General features: G+C 43.2%; 1 protein-coding gene across 1 annotated transcript in view; it reads left to right on the top strand.

Annotated features, from left to right (window-relative positions):
• Positions 1 to 13,661, top strand: part of LOC138471865 (ficolin-2-like) — a 512,022-nt gene extending 498,361 nt beyond the window's left edge. Inside the window, exon 10 of the mRNA XM_069609724.1 lies at positions 13,126 to 13,661. Coding sequence (XP_069465825.1) covers positions 13,126 to 13,376 — 251 coding nt within the window. The 3' untranslated portion in view covers positions 13,377 to 13,661. The remainder of the gene's footprint in view (positions 1 to 13,125) is intronic.
• The last annotated feature ends 4,130 nt before the right edge of the window (positions 13,662 to 17,791 follow it).

The raw sequence follows: 17,791 nt of genomic DNA, 5'->3' as shown, positions 1-17,791 counted from the left end.
ATATGCTGATTGGAGATCCTTTGGCATGTCGCATTTGGTACATTTCCAGTACATCATCTATAGTGTCTTTAGAGTGTAATAGATTAATTGTATAATGGTCTAAAATATTGGATTCTGTAGCAGGATCTAGAAGTTGAAATTGACCAGGTTCTGGTGACTCTTGAATTATTTCAATGGTTTCTCTCAGGTTTTCTTCAAAATTAATTTCTTTGTAGTATTCATTGTTGTCTTTTAGCTATTGCAGGGCTTGTCTAACTTTATGTAAGTCCACAAGTTGTTGCCAAATATTTTTTTCTTCTGTAGGTACGCCATTTACTAAGACAATTAAAGATTGATCTATTGGATGTTGCACTCCCAGAGTGTGTACATTTTCTTTGAGATCTAATGGTAAATAAACTACTTTGCCATGAATGCCTTTCACTAATTCAGAGGGAGGAAATTCAGCTGTTTTTGGTTGGAGGCATATTATTGCTTGAAATGGGTGCACTGACTGAATTATGATGCTCTCATATAAATTTAGTTGTTGGAGGGGTTTTGGTAGTGGGAATAATTCCAAGTTATTTGTGATAGCACGTGAAGGTGTTTGTTTGTTGTCAAGGTTTGCAGTGCAGTAATGGCAAAGTATTAAGGGGTCAGGAATTTTGCAGTTGTTTTCTGCTATAAGGTAGAAAGCTAATTGGAACCATTTGGAATCTTCATTGTCTTCCATTTTGTATGTTATGTCTACAGTTTTTGTGCTACTTTCATAAAAAGTCCTGCGGCAACACACACACACACATGGTTTGGTATTTCAGCGTATGTACTTTTTTTTCTTCTTTTTTTTTCAACAACACTTTATTGTTTTTCATATAAACATTAATAGCAAAAGTAACAATGCTTCACAATCAGCAGAAAAAGTTAAATTTACAAAAGGACTAGAGCTTCATAGACAATACAGCTCAAACAAGGAATCAACCTTAGTGAAGCATAACCAGCAAGATAACCACAACCACACAAGACAGGACAAACAAACAAACAAAAAAACCCCACCTTTTTTCCATCTACCCATCACTCATATAGAGCCATAGAGCCATAAAGGGACCCCAAAGATTCAAATAGTCCTCATCCTTATCTTTATTATGAAATGAAACCTTATCATACTGTGCCAAAACATGTAATTCCATCAGCCATTCATCTACATTAGGTTTCTAATTAGCGTATGTACTTTTAAACTTTAGTATTTCTTTTTTGTATGTGTGTAATAGAAGGTTGCTATTTGGACAGTAGTTGCTAGTTTGTTGTAAAGCTATTGCATTTTGTAAGTGGCTTTCACTTCCAAAATATTTTCTCTGGATATTCTCTATTTCTTCGAGTAGTTGTTTGGCTGTACCATGTAGAAAATTGTTATTTAAACTGGCTAGTGCTAAAGCAGGACTTCTAGCATAGTAGAGTTTATGGACCAGATTTCTTATATTTGAATGATGTGTTGATATCATTTTGATATGATGGAAGGTGCTTTTGCAAATAGGTCCTCAAATGCAGGCTAATGAATGTCCTTGTAGTCCTGTGTATTTGCGCACTGGACAGGCATCCTTATTTTGTAGTTGTTTCATTTAGAATTTGTCTTAGCTTTTTACATACTGATTGAGGAACTGGCATAATGATTTGAAAGATTTTTTGGCAATGTTACACATTGATGTGCACAGCCATTTGTAGACTGGATGTTTTGGTTCAGTGGAATGGAGAGGTGATTTCTGAGTTTTCTGGGGATATTTTTGTGAGTAGCGTTTCTTGTTCCATAATGGTATTATTACGTTTTTCATACCCTCGTCCACTGCTATGTATGGCATTTGGGTTTGTTTGCTTCTTCATTAAAATATGGTTCTGTGCTCATGGTGTGACTCCATTCACCTCCAAAGATGTTTAAAAAGCTATTTTTATTGATATTCGATTTATTGAGAAGTCTTTTTTGTAGTTTAGTAGTTAGTTTTGTTAGTGGTTTCATTCTGTTTAAAACTAAAATAAATAACTTCCTTTTGAGAAGGATTGCAGGGTTGTGCATGATTTCTCTCCTGTTTTTATAAGGTTCTGAAGGACTTTGTGGCGGAAAATTTTTGTAAAATATATTTTTTTTTTATATGGTTACTTGCCACTTCATCAAGATTTATAGGTGCAGTGTTAGCAGTAGTGGTAGCTGAAGTCTTGTTAATCACTTTCTGTTTGATTTACATTTTGAAAGAGGAGGCAAAGTTTCTGTACTGGAAGTTTGTTTTGTTTCACTTAATGACTGTATTAGCTGTTTTGTTTGAACTTTTTGTACAAATTCTGCTAGAGATGGATAATTATTTTGGACACTTTTATTTTGATTTGCTCTACTTCTGCGTTACTTTCTATGGAGTTGCTTTTGGTAGGCATTCTTTGGGGTCTGCTGGAGAAAAAAGAAAGTGTGGGTTGTGCTGTTGTGCAGTGTACGTGTTTTTTGTGCATGAGTGTCTGAGTATGACGGTAAGGATGTATGTCGAGGTGTGTGATTGTGCAATGGCCAGCTACATCAAGGTGGGTAGGCTTTTCTTGTATGTGTGTGTTACTATACTTGGGTTCAGATGACAATACAAAGTATGCAGCTGGTGAGGGGAAGCACTGATACTAAATCTAATGGTACAAGGTTAATACATTTGTTTGTTCTACAATACTAGAATTCTAGTGTGTTTGAGTAACAGTTAAAACATTATGGTAGTGCTGCACTTACTTTTTTGTATGGAAAGAGTAGGTCTCTTCTAAATTCTTGTTCGTACTTCAGACACTGCTGTTTTTCAGGAGAGTGCTTTTCACTGTCATTGTAAAAGAAAGAAGTTAGTAAATATGTGTGTTTATAGCACTGTTGTTAATGTAGACAATGGGCCTCATTACAGGTATGGAGGTAGTCATGCTTCTAGCGGCATGGCTACCCCATACCGGGTACCACGTCCGGGTTCCTGGAATAGGGAAATACCGGGCCATTCTGACCTTGGAGGGCCCAGTATTTCCCCATTCCCTGGTATTTCCCCATTCCAGGAACCCGGACCCAGTACATCCCCATTCCCATTTGAGCCCTCATAGGGCTTAGCTTACCATAACTTGCACATTTCAGGGGGTTTTCGGTTTTACTTGGATGAATTTTGTAAGTTTTTAGTAGCGCAACTTAACCATAAAGTCCCTTTAACAAACTTTTCTTTTACTGAATATTATATATATATATATATATATATATATATATATATATATATATATATATATATATATATATATATATATATATATATATATATATATGCTTTTCTTTTGCTGATATGTTTACCCAGTGAAGTAACAAGCTTGTCAGGACTTTCAGACAACTATTGTAGGTGTACAATCTAATTTTCTGTTAATTTGCAGTCATTGACTGCTGGTTCCTCATGTCCCCCTGATGCCCTTTTCTTCTTTTGTTACCCTGTTTATACATAAATAAAGCAGTAACATGGCATGGAAAGGCATAATACATCAATTGTTACCTCCTCTAACATTCCTGTCTCTGTCTTCTGACAGCAGACATGCTTACTTTCTTTGACACTCACAAATCCCTCTCACTCAAACTCTATCAAATAGCACAATTGTCCCAACTGTGCAGCAAGGACCACTGAACGGCAAATTAGAGCATGGATCTGCATGGGGGATCAATTTATTAAACAAGTCAAATACTAGGGCCTCTCGAAGGCACACAAATTCTTGTTCAGAAAAAGAGATGGCCGGGATATAAAAACTACCGGAGGTTATATCACCTAGCTTTGTATGTTAGTTGGCAGGCTGAGACCTGCCTCAAACTTCAAATATTTATTTTATCCAAATGCCTGTTAGAAGGGGCATATACATCGTTGATAGCTGCACCTGAAAAAGTGCATCCTCTACCATAATGCCCAACCCACTCAACCTCCAATTTAGAATCATGATCTGGGCAGAAATCTTCTTTCTTTCCAGTATATTGCATTGTTCGGACTCCTGAAAGAAAAGACAATTCTGTAGATTGTCATTCTGCAGAGAAAACAGCTGTATATATGGCCATGCAGTCATTGTAACCTCAACATGGGCTATATTTCTTTGTTGCGTTTGCACCTTCCTGTTTTTTAGTAAATTTTTTGAATGTATGTATGTATTTTTGAGTTATAAAGCGCAAATGTAGCTAGAAAAGCAAACAAGTCTTGTACGTTTCATTGAGGGTAACATATGAGGTAAGGAATTGTGTTACCAACTGTGGCATGGGATGTTACAGAATGGGGTTGGGATGTGACTCAGGATTGTAAAGATTGTAGGTAACACCACGTTATTGACTGAAAAGTAATGTTTGGCTTCCTTTCTGAGCTGCAAGAATATTGCCACCACCCGAATTGCCTCCAGGATGATGTTCTAAGAGGCAGGAGAGAAACAAAGGGAACCCCTTTCCTATTGTTTTCTTATGTGTCAGGTTTGTCTCAAGCTTAGTGATGGCGTGGCCCCTGGAGGTGTGTGACCCACCCGAACAACAGAGTTTCGCAGCTAGGTAGTCAGCTGTACCAGGGGTGGTTGATGTATAGATAATGGCGGCAGCATTAAAGAGTATTTTGGCTGGTATTGCAGAGGCTGTTGCAGTAGTCCAGCCTAGAGAGAACCAGAGCTCTGGAGACAGTGAGATACTGGGGGAAGGAGAGGAAAGGAAGAATACCTCTGAGGAGGTGCAGTCTGTAGTGTGTCTTTTCAGAGATGTGAGGAGAGAAAGAGAGTGTGAAGTTGAATATGACTATAGTGATAAACAGAACCCGCACCCCCTGGGATCCAGCCCTTTGTGCAAAGTAAATCACTCCTAATTACCTTCCCACACAAGTAAGGTTTATGACGCACGATGAACTCAGTCTGGAAGAAAGCCAATCACACAGAATATATGATGCTTGCATTTATTAACTACAGTGTCTAATGAGAACTAAGCAGCAATTTACAATAATATGGAAATAGAAAGTGCAAGCTGTATAATGCCAATTGTCAATCACAGATGAATATGCAATTATTTTGTCTTACGCTCCTAATAAAATGTTGATGAAGGTACGATCAGATCACACCCGGGACCCTCGCCGCTACAGGTGCCCGGCACTCCTCGGGAGAGGAGGGGAGGACTGGCCAAGCCCCCACAGTCCTACACCAGAGCGGGGGTGTGATGCTAGGAGTCTCGGCCCAGATAGTGCACAGCTGGTCGTCCAGGCACTGTTCCTCTTGGTACGTGCGTCTCACCAACAGCCCAGGATGAGTCCCTACCTCACTGGTCCAAATATAGTTCTCTTATTAGGGGCTGCACGTCAATCATCATGACCTATCAGCTCTTTGAGAAGCTTCTGGGCTCACCCTTCCGGGCAGTAAACATGTTTTCGCTTGGAAAGTTAAAAGACTGGAAACAGCCAGTCTTGGCTCCCAGGCTTCGTGCACTGTGTTTTGAGAAGATCAGACATTCTTGCCTTATCAGTGCACCTGACTCGCAGAGCGAAGACGAGCAAAGCTGTGCAAAGCTGTGCCTGGCTCCCAAGGGCTGCGTAGAGCCTCTTGCAAATGCTAGATGTTTTATGTCTTTAGGAAAGGCCTTCTCAATTAACCCCTTACAAGCATGCAGGCTCACCCAGTTCGAGAGGCCTGGTTGATGTCAGCATTTTCCTCCACGCTTCGAATAGGCTCTAATACACACAAGATAGCTCAGTGGGTTAGTGCAAGTGCAGGTTACTGCAAGTGCCTAGCAGTTTATCACAACAATGACCCCAAGGTTTTTAGCCTCACAGGTGGGAGAAGGAAGAGGGCCAAAAGAGGCCGGTCAGAAAGCGATAGGAAAGGAGGGAGCAGGTGTGCCGATGAGGAGAATCTCAGTCTTACTGTCATTAAGGCAGAGATCATTGAATTGAATTGAATTGATTGTGTATTTGTATAGCGCCTATAAACAATGTGTTTCTAAGTGCTCCAAGGAGGGAGGGAACATGGGAGAATACAATTACATTATAACAAGTCCTTGAAACAATTCAGAATGTGAAATAGCTTTCATAATCAGCCTGGCGACATTTCAGATAGGGAAGTGCAAGGAACAATTAAGGAGGAGAGGGGAAGGGAAAAATTAGACAAAGCAAGCAGTAACATTACTATGCCTAACGACAATTGATGTAGTGCATGAGTATTACAAGAGGAGGGGGTATGGAGTGAGGGGGAAGGAGAGGAACAAAACAAGCGACTATCATACTAGATCAGATGATGATTCAGAATAGTGGTGGGGGATTGGGAGGAGAAGACAAGGATGGAAGGGGGAGACAGACAAGCAGCTATCAAAGGTCATGGGACAAATGATAAGAGTAAGTGCTAATGGACATAAAAAGGGGTGGGGAGGAGGAGAGAGCAAGGTGGCTGCGAAAGAGCGAAAGACATCAGCGGTACACCACTCCTGGATAGCGGACAGACAGTCAGAGATGAGAGAAGGAGAAGAGGAGGCGGAAGGGAGCCTGGAAATGAGCTGAGTGTGATCCACATAGCTCTGAAAGTTGGGGCAGAGAGCGGCAATGCGGTCCGAGGGCTTGGTGAGCTTTTATACATGTAAAAATAAAATAAACATGTATTTAGAACGCAAAAGAACAAGAGAAAAATTTAGTGTGAGAAGGCATGTTGTAGAAAGGGAAACATAGAGGAGCCCAGCAACAGGGCCAGACATGTGCAACAAAGGGACAAGGGTGTCAAATAGGCAATTTCTGGATACCAACCTGGCCTTCAGAAACCAGGAAGATAGTCAAGAAGAAAAGGGAACGAAGGTGGTTTTGTGACAAAAGTCAACAAAATCTATTTTTCCCCTCACCTTAATGGTTTAAAGAATTTGAGTGCTGGAAATTCAGGTGGGCGGTCTTTGGTGACGGAAGAGCTGCAGCAAGGGGAGACATAAACAGGTATTAGTTTACTATTTGCTTTATCCTCCCCTATAACACCCTATGTATCTGATAGTACCCCCCGGCGACTGTAGCGTCAGTATTCAGGTAGCCTCTTCTATGTATCAAAGGAGACGGGAGAGGGAAATAGCATTCTTTACTGAGTTTAGTTTTATACTGTTTAAAGCGTTCTTGAGATGGGACGGGAGCACATTGCATAGAACACGGTCGATATGTGTTAGATTCTGTCCATTAATGCTTAGGTACCGCATATCTCCTGCCATTAAAAGTCTTCACTGTCTCCTGGTTGCTGTAAAGATTACATTCAAATCCCTCTGCATTATCCACAAGACTGTCTGGGCCCGGCGACCACACTATCTTCAACTTTATCTTACTAAATACTCTCCCTCTAGACCACTATGTTCCTCTGGCACCAACTCTTTGTGCGTAAAGCACTTTGCTAAACAGAGGGTAGGTGGTTGATCGCTTTCCTCAGCTGGCTCCCTCCTACTGAACAGCCTCCCCCGCCGCTGTGCCCTGAGCATGACTTTCTTAAATTCCAGAAGCTCCTCAAGACAACTCTCCAAACCTGCGCCTTCCCTTCTTCGCTCCTCTGCTAATCCCAGTTGCTGTGATTGGTGTCCGGGGCCCTTATGCATCCTCGGGATCCCTGACCACCCACACCCAATTGGCCCAGCTCCTGTCTACCCTCAGCACTTGCCTTGGCACACCCTCCACCCTGGAGGTTCCCACTTACACCTAATGTGGCTCCAGGACGTGTAACACTCAACAACCCAAGCACATCATCTGTGACTCAGACTCCTCAGCACTTACCCCCTCTGTCCTCTTCCTTGCTGCACTCAAACGTTCTGAATACTCACAAGGCATAGTAGGGTCATCCTTTCTTCCTTTTTCCCCCTCTACTGCTCTTATTAAATATTGGGCCTCATTACAAGTATGGCTGTAAGGCAACAACAGTACCGGTAGCGCTACCGGCACCGTTGCTACCATACTGCCATACTACGAGTTCTGCTCGTGGGTGCCTTTGCAGCCACCAGGTCTGACCTGGTGGCCGTACCAGCACCCGCGAGCAGAACAGGACTGTAGCACCAGTATCGTTATTAACAGCACCGGTGCTACCACCTTCCCCATTCCCATTCAGCCCTATGGGGCCGAATGGGGATGGGGAGTCCCTTATTACCGGCACCTGCGAATGGGCAAATACCGGGCCCGCCAAACTCGGCATCACCCAGTAATTGCCCATTCTCGGGTGCCGGAAAGAAATGGATACCGGCGGCAGCCGTGCCTGTACTACAGGCACGGCTACCGCCAGCCTCGTAATGAGGCCCATTGTGTTTTGTAATGTATTTCACTCCCTTGTTCCCTCCCCTTATCCTGTGGGCGCTTTGATACAGTATTTTACTTGCTGAATAAGCGCCTAACAAGGAAACAATAAATACATGAATAATAAAATAAATAAATAAAGTGTTGCAAGATTCACTCTGTTGTGAAGATTGATGGGTTTAGTAGGAACTAGTTTGATGCAACTAATTACCTACCAAAATGTCAAGCTGCGTTACTTGCGTTTCACTGGTAGTGTTGTTGATGCATCCGAGCTTTGCTTGCTGTGTCTTGGAGCGAAAACAGCGACAGGAAGGATTTTGGATCCTAACGACGTCCATGAAGTCTTGTTGGCAAATTGTTTGAAAGACGAGTGCTTTGTTGACCCCGGGACGTTAACAGACAGACTGGATGAAGTTCTGGGTTACGTGTGCTGTCAGTTCCCAGGATTACACAGTGGCCATTTTTGAGTGGGGAAGGACCTAATAGGGACCATACCTTTTAATTCATTGAGGTTGCCATAACCTTCTGGGTAAAAGATATGGGGCCTTATTATGACCTCGGCTGTCGTAATAAGGCCCCAGTCTGAGTTCGCAAGGCCCGGTAATTCCTCCCTCCAAGGACCCGGACCCGGTCCTTCCCCATTCCCATTTCAGCCCCCATAGGGCTGAATGAGAATGGGAGAGGGAGCAAACAACAGGCCATTACGAGTTGGCCCGTTGTTTGCTCCCTCTTCTCCTCGCGGGACCCGGTAAGCATGCCTGGTTTGACCAGGTGTTACTTCCTGGGTCCCGCGAGGGGACCTTCTAATGAGGCGGTACGGGGTAAATGGCGCTGGCACCTTTTACGGCGCAGTTTACCCCGTACCGCCAGAGTCGTAATGAGGCCCATGGTGTTGTCATTACGATCCTAGTGACAGGTTTATCAATCCTAACAGGGGACAGCATCACTAAAAAATTTAAATGGAACGAGATGGGATCAGCAATGGACAAGGCCAAAGCAAAAAGAAGAGAAAACATTTGGGGAATTTTCTGCCATCAAATGTCATTGGGCCTCATTACACGGTAGGCGGTAGGGGTTTACCGGTACTGGTAAGGGCACCGGTACCGGTAAACCCCTACCACCTTACTACGAGTACCCTTTGCGGGACCCAACTTTAACGGCTGGTTTTACCAGCCGTTAAAGTAGGGTGCCGCAAAGGGACCTCGGAGCTAATTACGGTACCGCAATTTGCGGTACCGTAATTAGAACCTTCCCCATTCCCATTATGCCCTATGGGGACAAAAATGGGAATGGGGAAGAGCCTTGGTGAATGGGGAATTACCGCCCCCGCTCACCTTGGAGTAGGGCGGTAATTCCGCCATCCACCAAGGCGGACACAGTAAAATACCAGCGGCAACCATGGCGCTAATAGCGCCATGGTTACCGCCTACCGTGTAATGAGGCCCATTAGGTTTGATTGCTACCCAAGTGCCTCATAGTTTGAATTCCTCTCTCATAAATGCATCTAAAATCTCAGTTCAGTCAATGTGTGATCAGCTTTTCAGATTCTTATGGTTAATAACTTTGGTATTGCTTTTAAGATTGAGCTAACATTCTTTACTCCTCCTTTGACACTGCAATAGTCTCCAGTAATAATAATCTCAAGAGGCGGATGCAGCTGCTTTTTGGTTACTGTGAGGCGATATAACCCTCAGGGTGGGCTGACCCTGCCTGTAACAGCCCATGGCCTAAAAACAGAACATTACCGGCTGAGGTCAGCCCTGCCCAGAGGATTACATTTGCATTAGGTGTATGTTTAACTCAACAAAAAACAAAAGAAATCTTACCTTTTGGTGACATTTCTGAAGTCCCTGTTCTATTTTGATGAGGTCTACATTATCAACAAGGAAACAGACTCCGAAAATGCTGTATGTTCTCAGCCACAAAGTAAGATTTCTATTTTCTTTTTTTTTTTAAATGTCCACACACCCATAGCACCTGCATGTGAACTACACAAATGTTACAGGGAAGGGGAGCGGGGAAGCGAAGGGGGCGCAGGCCCACAGCATTCAGGCTATTTGGAACACAGGATTATACCAGCAAATACACTCAGCGTCAGAGCTTCCTGACTGGCCAGCGCCCCCTTGCATGGTGAAAATGCTTATTACTGCAAATGCTGACGTCATTATTCACAATTTGCACAAGACTAGGATTGCAATTTTCTGCATTTATTTTCTTTCTTTGGGACAAACCTTAAAATTAAGTTTGGCTTTAGATATTGCATGGTGATAAAAGCAATGTTTTTTTAGTATTTCTGTAGAGTGCCTTCAGTCTCCAGAGTACTCCATTCAGTTATTTGCCTTTTTTTTCTAAATCATCATGTTTATATATGACATAGAAATGTGGAATTGTCAGATAAGCAATCTTAAAGTGTGCTAAGAATTGTGTACTCTATAATTGTGCCCACTTTCAAATATTTCAGATGTAATTGTCTATATGTAATATTTTTCTTTTTTTTAAAAAGTGTTTATGATCACTTATAAGCTGCAAGACTTTTCAAGAGAGCACTTGCCATATAAATGGAGCTTCCTATTTCATTCTCATAACTCACTCTCACCGACAAATAGATGACTGCTCTTGTTCCATTTTAGATAAAAAAGAATGTAGAGATGGAAATTCCTCTGATTAAAACAGCTGTCCAATGTCCTATCGTAGTAGCTCTCAGTAACACAGTCTAAGACAAGCAAAGGTGGACAGTGGGCCTCATTACGACCCAGGCGCTAATGGGTTAATGGCGCCGTAAAAGGCTGCGGCGCCGTTAACCTATTAGCGCCTAATTACGAGGTCCCTTTGCGGGACCCGACCTTAACGGCTGGTGAAGACCAGCCGTTAAAGTAGGGACCCGCAAAGGGACCTTGGTGCTAATTACGGTGCCGCAATTTGCGGCACCGTACTTAACGCCTTCCCCATTCTCATTGAGCCCTATGGGGCAAAAATGGGAATGGGGAAGGGCCATGGAGGAAGGGGGAATTACTGCCCCGCCAACCTTGTAATGGGGTGGTAATTCCCCCTTTCTCCATGGCGGAGTCGGTAACATACCGGCATGGACCATGGTGCTAATAGCACCATGGTCTTCCGCCAGGGTCGTAATGAGGCCCAGTGTATTAAACTGTATTACTGAACATATACTGTAAGTGCCCTTCAAGCATATGTTAAAAGTCAAATTACTTGGGTTTTTATTGGGAAGGTTTGAGAATGGGTAACAGAAGCACCCGGAAAAGACTAACGGTATTCAAATAATTAGACATGGAAATATGCACAGCAAGCACAAACCATGTTACCCTAATATTCTAGCGGACAAGTACGCATTGCGTATTTTTTTTCTAAAAAGTGTTTCTAGCCATACACATTGATCAGGAGTTATTGGTTTATCAAATAAATGTAAGGCAAACTATAACAGAGTCTGTGCAATTAAAGAGGGGTCATAAACTGCATAGACAGCAGTGAGGGAAGAGGAGAGAATAGACATCTCCGGCAGACATGTCATCAAAGGTAATGGCGATTATCCATACTGTTTGAAAATTAAATAGTTTCTGTGGAAAATGTTGAATTAAATAATTGGCTAAGGAAAACAACATCATATTGCAGGTAGAGAAACCAGATATTGAAAAAGTATAAGAAATCTGGCCAAAAAATTGACTTCAGGAAGGGATGTCATATCAAATAAATTACATAAATTATATTAAAGGAACATTTAGGAATGTTAACAATAACGTGTACGCCACCTTTTGCCCTTCACATTTGCACTCTGCATGCCAGGCAGCCTTTATTTTTTATTGTGAGCATCACTTGCCATGCTGGCATGGTAAGCAGTGTTCCCAATTGAAATTAAACCCTCCCGACATATGGGTTTAATTGTGATTGCGCACAGTCCCTGAAATGCTTGCATGGCAGGGAGCGAGTACAATGGATTACGTTACATATGTATGTGCTCTACTACCTATGAGCCAGGTACACAACCACAATGTCCTCTTTGACCATGATATCAACATGCATGCCAACGTAGTCACAGGGAAAAGACTGGTTTCTTTTATCTAAGCACACCCATGAGATTCATTCAACCCTGGAAATGGAAATGCCCTCTTTGACCATAGTCATAGCATGCATGCCAATGTAGTCCCAGGGGATAGGACTGTGCTCTTGTGTTCAATGATACCTATGAGATTGCACCAACTCTTTTTGGGCCTGTAATCTCAATCACTAGTTATTGGACATTAAAGTCACAGAGTCAGTTGCTTAGAGGCTTACATCCTCAAATCTTCAGTCTTAGATCCTACTCAGGGCATGTTGCCCAAACAGACCTCAAATAAGACATTCAAAACTGTGTGGGCTGCATTCGTGCCTGGTACCGGAGTTGTGGAAGTCACTCACATTCGCAAGGCTGTTGTTTTGACTTGTTCATATGCCTTCCTTATTTTAACCCAACTTTCAGCTACGTTTACTGATGCTCCCTTAAGTGTGTACTTGTTCTTAATTTAACAATAAAAGATGTTGTTGATGCAAAAAGACAGAAATGTCGTTTCCAGCTAAGACCATTGGCTACAATGTATATATTGCCAATGGTGTGTTTGGGTGCCTGCTTCATTCGGCTGAGGGGCACAGCTTTGATTTTAAACATTTAGATCAGATTGTCAAGCAGGTTATGATAGCAGGCCACAACACTTGCAATTTTGTTCATGTTGTTAACACTTCATATTGCTTTGTTGCACTGCATCCTTTGCTCAGAACTTTGCTCAGAACTGTTGCGTTGAACCTCTAAGTAACTACCTATACCTTTGTATTAATGTAAACCAGACGCCAGCTAATACATGAAGTGTTCTGCTTCTTTTTACAGGCGATTCCTTCACATATCACAACAACCAACAATTCAGTACTGCAGAGAAGGATAACGACGAAAGTCCAAATTACAACTGTGCTTTGGGGAAAAAGGGGGGCTGGTGGTACAATGACTGTCTTCGTTCGAATCTCAATGGTTTGTACCTGCGTGGTGTGCACACAATCGTAGAGATAGGCATCAACTGGATGGCAGGCAAAGGAGACAAGTATTCCTACAAGACAAGTGAGATGAAGATTCGACCTCTTTAGCCCTTAGGCACAGTATGTGTCGTTCTTGTCACAGTGGGTGACTTCTCTGTATCCGGCCACCTTCTGTATAATATTGAGGTGACTTCCCTGTTATACTGAGCGACATTTTGGTAAAGCTGAGTGTTTGACTGTTACCCAGGTTCCTTTCATGATGAACCTGGGACTGTTCTATCGCTTTCGTGTACTGCTAGAAGACTTTGCTGTGACTCTGAGCTAACTCCCTATGGATTGCCTGTTCCTCAGATACGGATTTCATTAATCTAATAAAAATGATATTCATCGAAAGATTGAGAGTATAGCCTCCCGTATTGTGTGTGACTATAATCGAAATCCTGTTGGCAGGTGCATGTAGAACGAGGAGACACTCAAATGTTAGTTATGCAGTGTTAGTATGAAGGGGCTGAGCAAGGGAAACAAACACTCACGAAAAGTTATGGTGATAATCTCGCAATGAATTCTGTCTAAGAAGAACTATAGGTTTCTGTTAGGTTTAGCATGCAAAGAGTTTTTATGTTAACCATCTCATTGGATGGTGCGTTATTAGAAGTTACATTTAGAAACAGTAGTGTACACAATGCATACCTATTGCACCAGGTGATGGATTTAAGTTGTGAATTTACTCTCGCCACTGGCCTGTTTGCGAGAGATAGTTGACTCTTGGCGAGTAAGAAATGTTGTGCTGTGTGCATATGAAGAACGGGAAGGTATGGGAGGCCCCTGTGACTTTGTATGCCTTGTGCAAAACTTGAAATGTTATCCCTGGGGAAGGTTGGTAGTTTTACGTGGGAAGAAGTGTTGTCCTTAGTCTGTGACTGCCCGACTTTGTTCATGCCATGTCTCCTTCTAGTTAGTTAAGCCCATTGCCTGCACAGAGTGGGCTGGCAATGCGCCAGCAACATGTATTTGGACAGAGAAAGCCCTTTTCAGGACAGAAATTGTTAATTGCAGTTAAAAATGATTGCCTGGTTGTCTTCTTTCCATAATGGTGAGATATTGTGAAGATATTTCATAATATTTCCAGAGATTGCGGGCCTCATTACGACCCAGGCGGTAAGTTACCGCCTGGGTCGTACCTTTACCGCCATGGCGTAAACTATGTTTATGCCATGGTGGTTGGCGAATTTACGCCCCATTCCAAGGTGAGTGGGGCGGTAAATCCCCATTTCCCATTTACCCTTCCCCATTCCCATTTTTGCCCCATAGAGCATAATGGGAGTGGGGAAGGAGATAATTACGCCACCGTAAATTACGGTGGCGTAATTATCTCCAAGGTCCCTTAGCGCCATGGATTTTAACGCCTGCAAAAAGCAGGCGTTAAACTCACCATGGCGCTAAGGGACCTCGTAAGCAGGCGTTAAGGGTCGGCGCCGTTTACGGCGCCATTAACCCCTTAACGCCTGACTCGTAATGAGGCCCTGCATCTGCCAAAAACTATGCATTTGGAGTGAATAGCTTCTCAGAGCTTAGCGACCACAGAACAAGAGTTCGATTTTTCAGTAGCCAAACCCCCTTCTGTTTGATTTGGTTGCTAGGTAGTACTCACACCAGTGGTACCATTTCATAAATTGCCTGGCTTGTCTGTTGAAGTGCGTTCTGATTGTTGCACTAATTATTCAAAAGACACTCTGCTCATGTTTGCAATTGCAGAAGGCAAACGGGGCCGTTTCCTATTAAACTCTGCTTTGTGAACGACCTGTGCAGCATGACGAGCAAACCCATATTATTTATTTGCCACGTCTCCGAAGGATAGCTCAGCGGCAACGTGCCTGTCTTGGAAGCAAGACGGCACAGAGCCACACAGGTTTGATCCCCAGGTCCGCATATTAAGCACGTTATAAATAACCTATCATATCATATCATGTGAGAGCTTTAAAGGATGCTCCAGGGAACGGAGACGAGTAACACTGGATATGGCCATTCTCCAGACTTGCTCCTGACCATGTGGTGAAATGGGTGCCTGTTGTGCACTTCCAACGTGTGGTGTGGGCCTTGTGCAGGATCTTACTCAACTGCAGGGCTGGTGCTAAAGAGGAAGATTGGTAGACAACAGAATCTACAGAGCTTGAGCCATGTTTTGGAAGCTGTCCTCCGTCTTTCTTCCCCACCGTCCTCTCTAGAGATCCAACCTGGTGCCTCTTCTCAGAATCATGTTAAGCTGCAGAAGGAGTCAAGAGTAGGGAGAGCGATCCGTACAGTGGCAGCCCAGAATGTGGTGGGTGAGTAGAGATGCCGACATCCTTACCCCATTGAGATTAGAGGTCTAACCGATGTTCCCGCACTGCATCTACATATTGGGAGAGGGTGGGGCTCCACAGATAAGAGGGGGGTTGAGTATCTGAAGGGAGAGTACTTGTGTGTGCATCACTGCAGCTACTTGAACGTTGGTGATCGTTCCTCAGGCTTCATCCTTGCCCAAAAAGGAAAGAACCCTTTTTTTCTGCGCCATATGCATGCTCTTCCAGGGCTCAGGAAAAGGGGTCAGATATTAGTCGGACCACTGGGAAACTAATCATACCCCTTGCGAAATATCAGCCTCCATCGATACTCTCAATAAGAAAACATAAAAAGTAGAAAAGACTGTTAAATCTACAGAGAATAGGATGCAAATAATTGAAGGTCAGGTCTTGGGGTGGAAACAGGGCTTTGGAGTATGGAAACGAACACAGAGTACATATAGGGCCGCTTGGGTGCTGTGGAATTGAAAGGCGTGCATATCAGGGCATTCCAAGAGAGAATCGCTGAAGCAATGGTGATGATGGGCACCAAACTGGAACACTTTGCAGACTATGGAAGGGCTGGTAATGTGAGAGTTTTAGGAGTTCCCCAGCTGAGAGAATAGCCTGACTTGGGACAGGAGATGCAGATGTTCCTGGCTAATTGCACAGAAACAGAGGGGAAGTGAACTTTCACTGTTACAAAGGCACTTTGACTGTCCTTAAAGAAACCCTAGTGCACTAAATAAGGTGGTCTGGGAATGATGATGGTGTATCTCAGCATTCCCAAGTTAGGGATAAGCCCACTCATAAAGTGGCCTGTAATAAGGATCTAGCCTGGAATGGTATCAAGCTTCTCTTTTTTCTCAATTAAAGACTCACTTCTGTGACCAAGTGGAGTAGGATGTTGCAATACAGAAGGGAACAGGTGTCCCTGCAAATGGCTGCTTTGATTTGGAATCCTGCTAAGCCTGGGGTTGTGCACCAAGGGAATAAATGTGTGTTTGTTGACCCTCTAAACCAGCTGAAGATTTCATAGAACAATTTTGAGGTGAAGCAAGTTCACTCTTTCCTACAGGCCCCCGGTTGTTTGCAATGGCTCTGTGAACTGTGCCCTGCTGACCAGAAATCCCCCTTCCTGCACTTATGAAGGTATCTGAGTGATATCTGTCCTTTTTAGGAATCTTCCATTGGTTTTGCCATTGGGCAATCTTTCTTTTTGCTTCATGATTTCTTCCATACACATTTAATTTCTACATTCATCTTGTCCCCCACACAATGATAGTAGATTCTCATGGCATTCCTGCTTCGTTTGTGAACCTTTGTAATAGCATTGAAAATGGGAATGTTTCTGAATTATAATCAAGTAAGAAGATAGAAGTTTACATCCTTGAGGTTACTTGATGCCCTGAATTGTCTTTCCATGTCTATTTGTTGCCAATACAAATTGTTACATGTTTTAAACTAAAGAAGCGCCAGCCAACGTATGAGAAGGCACCATTCATAAGAGTGCTGCCTAAAAACGAAGGAAACCAGATGAGTTTGGGTACTTAAAAGCGAGGTAAAGTGATCTTGCTGTGGTCCATCACTGAATACCTCTTCTATGCTGTCGATGTTTGGAGGTGTGTCTCACTGGAGCTGACCTTGCTGCTACCCGCTAAAAACAAATTCTTCCTGTGGAACGCAGCACTGAGAAGTGGCGAGGTAAAGTGGTCTTGCTGTGGTCGATCACTGAATACCTCTTCTATGCTGTCTATTTTTGGAGGCGTGTCTGACTGGAGCTGACCCTGCTGCTATCTGCTAAATACTCATTCTCCCCATGGAACGCAGTGCAGAGAAGTGGCGAGGTAAAGTGATCTTGCTGTGGTCCATCACTGAATACCTCTTCTAAGCTGTCGATGTTTGGAGGTGTGTCTCACTGGAGCTGACCTTGCTGCTACCCGCTAAAAACAAATTCTTCCTGTGGAACGCAGCACTGAGAAGTGGCGAGGTAAAGTGGTCTTGCTGTGGTTGATCACTGAATACCTCTTCTATGTTGTCTATTTTTGGAGGCGTGTCTGACTGGAGCTGACCCTGCTGCTATCTGCTAAATACTCATTCACCCCATGGAACGCAGTGCAGAGAAGTGGCGAGGTAAAGTGGTCTTGCTGTGGTCCATCACTGAATACCTCTTCTATGCTGTCTATTATTTTAGGTGTGTCT

The sequence above is a fragment of the Ambystoma mexicanum genome, chromosome 8 (genome assembly GCF_040938575.1).
Source record: "Ambystoma mexicanum isolate Mex_15411 chromosome 8, UKY_AmexF1_1, whole genome shotgun sequence".
NCBI classification, from domain to species: domain Eukaryota; kingdom Metazoa; phylum Chordata; class Amphibia; order Caudata; family Ambystomatidae; genus Ambystoma; species Ambystoma mexicanum.
This window is presented reverse-complemented; position numbering and strand designations above follow the sequence as displayed.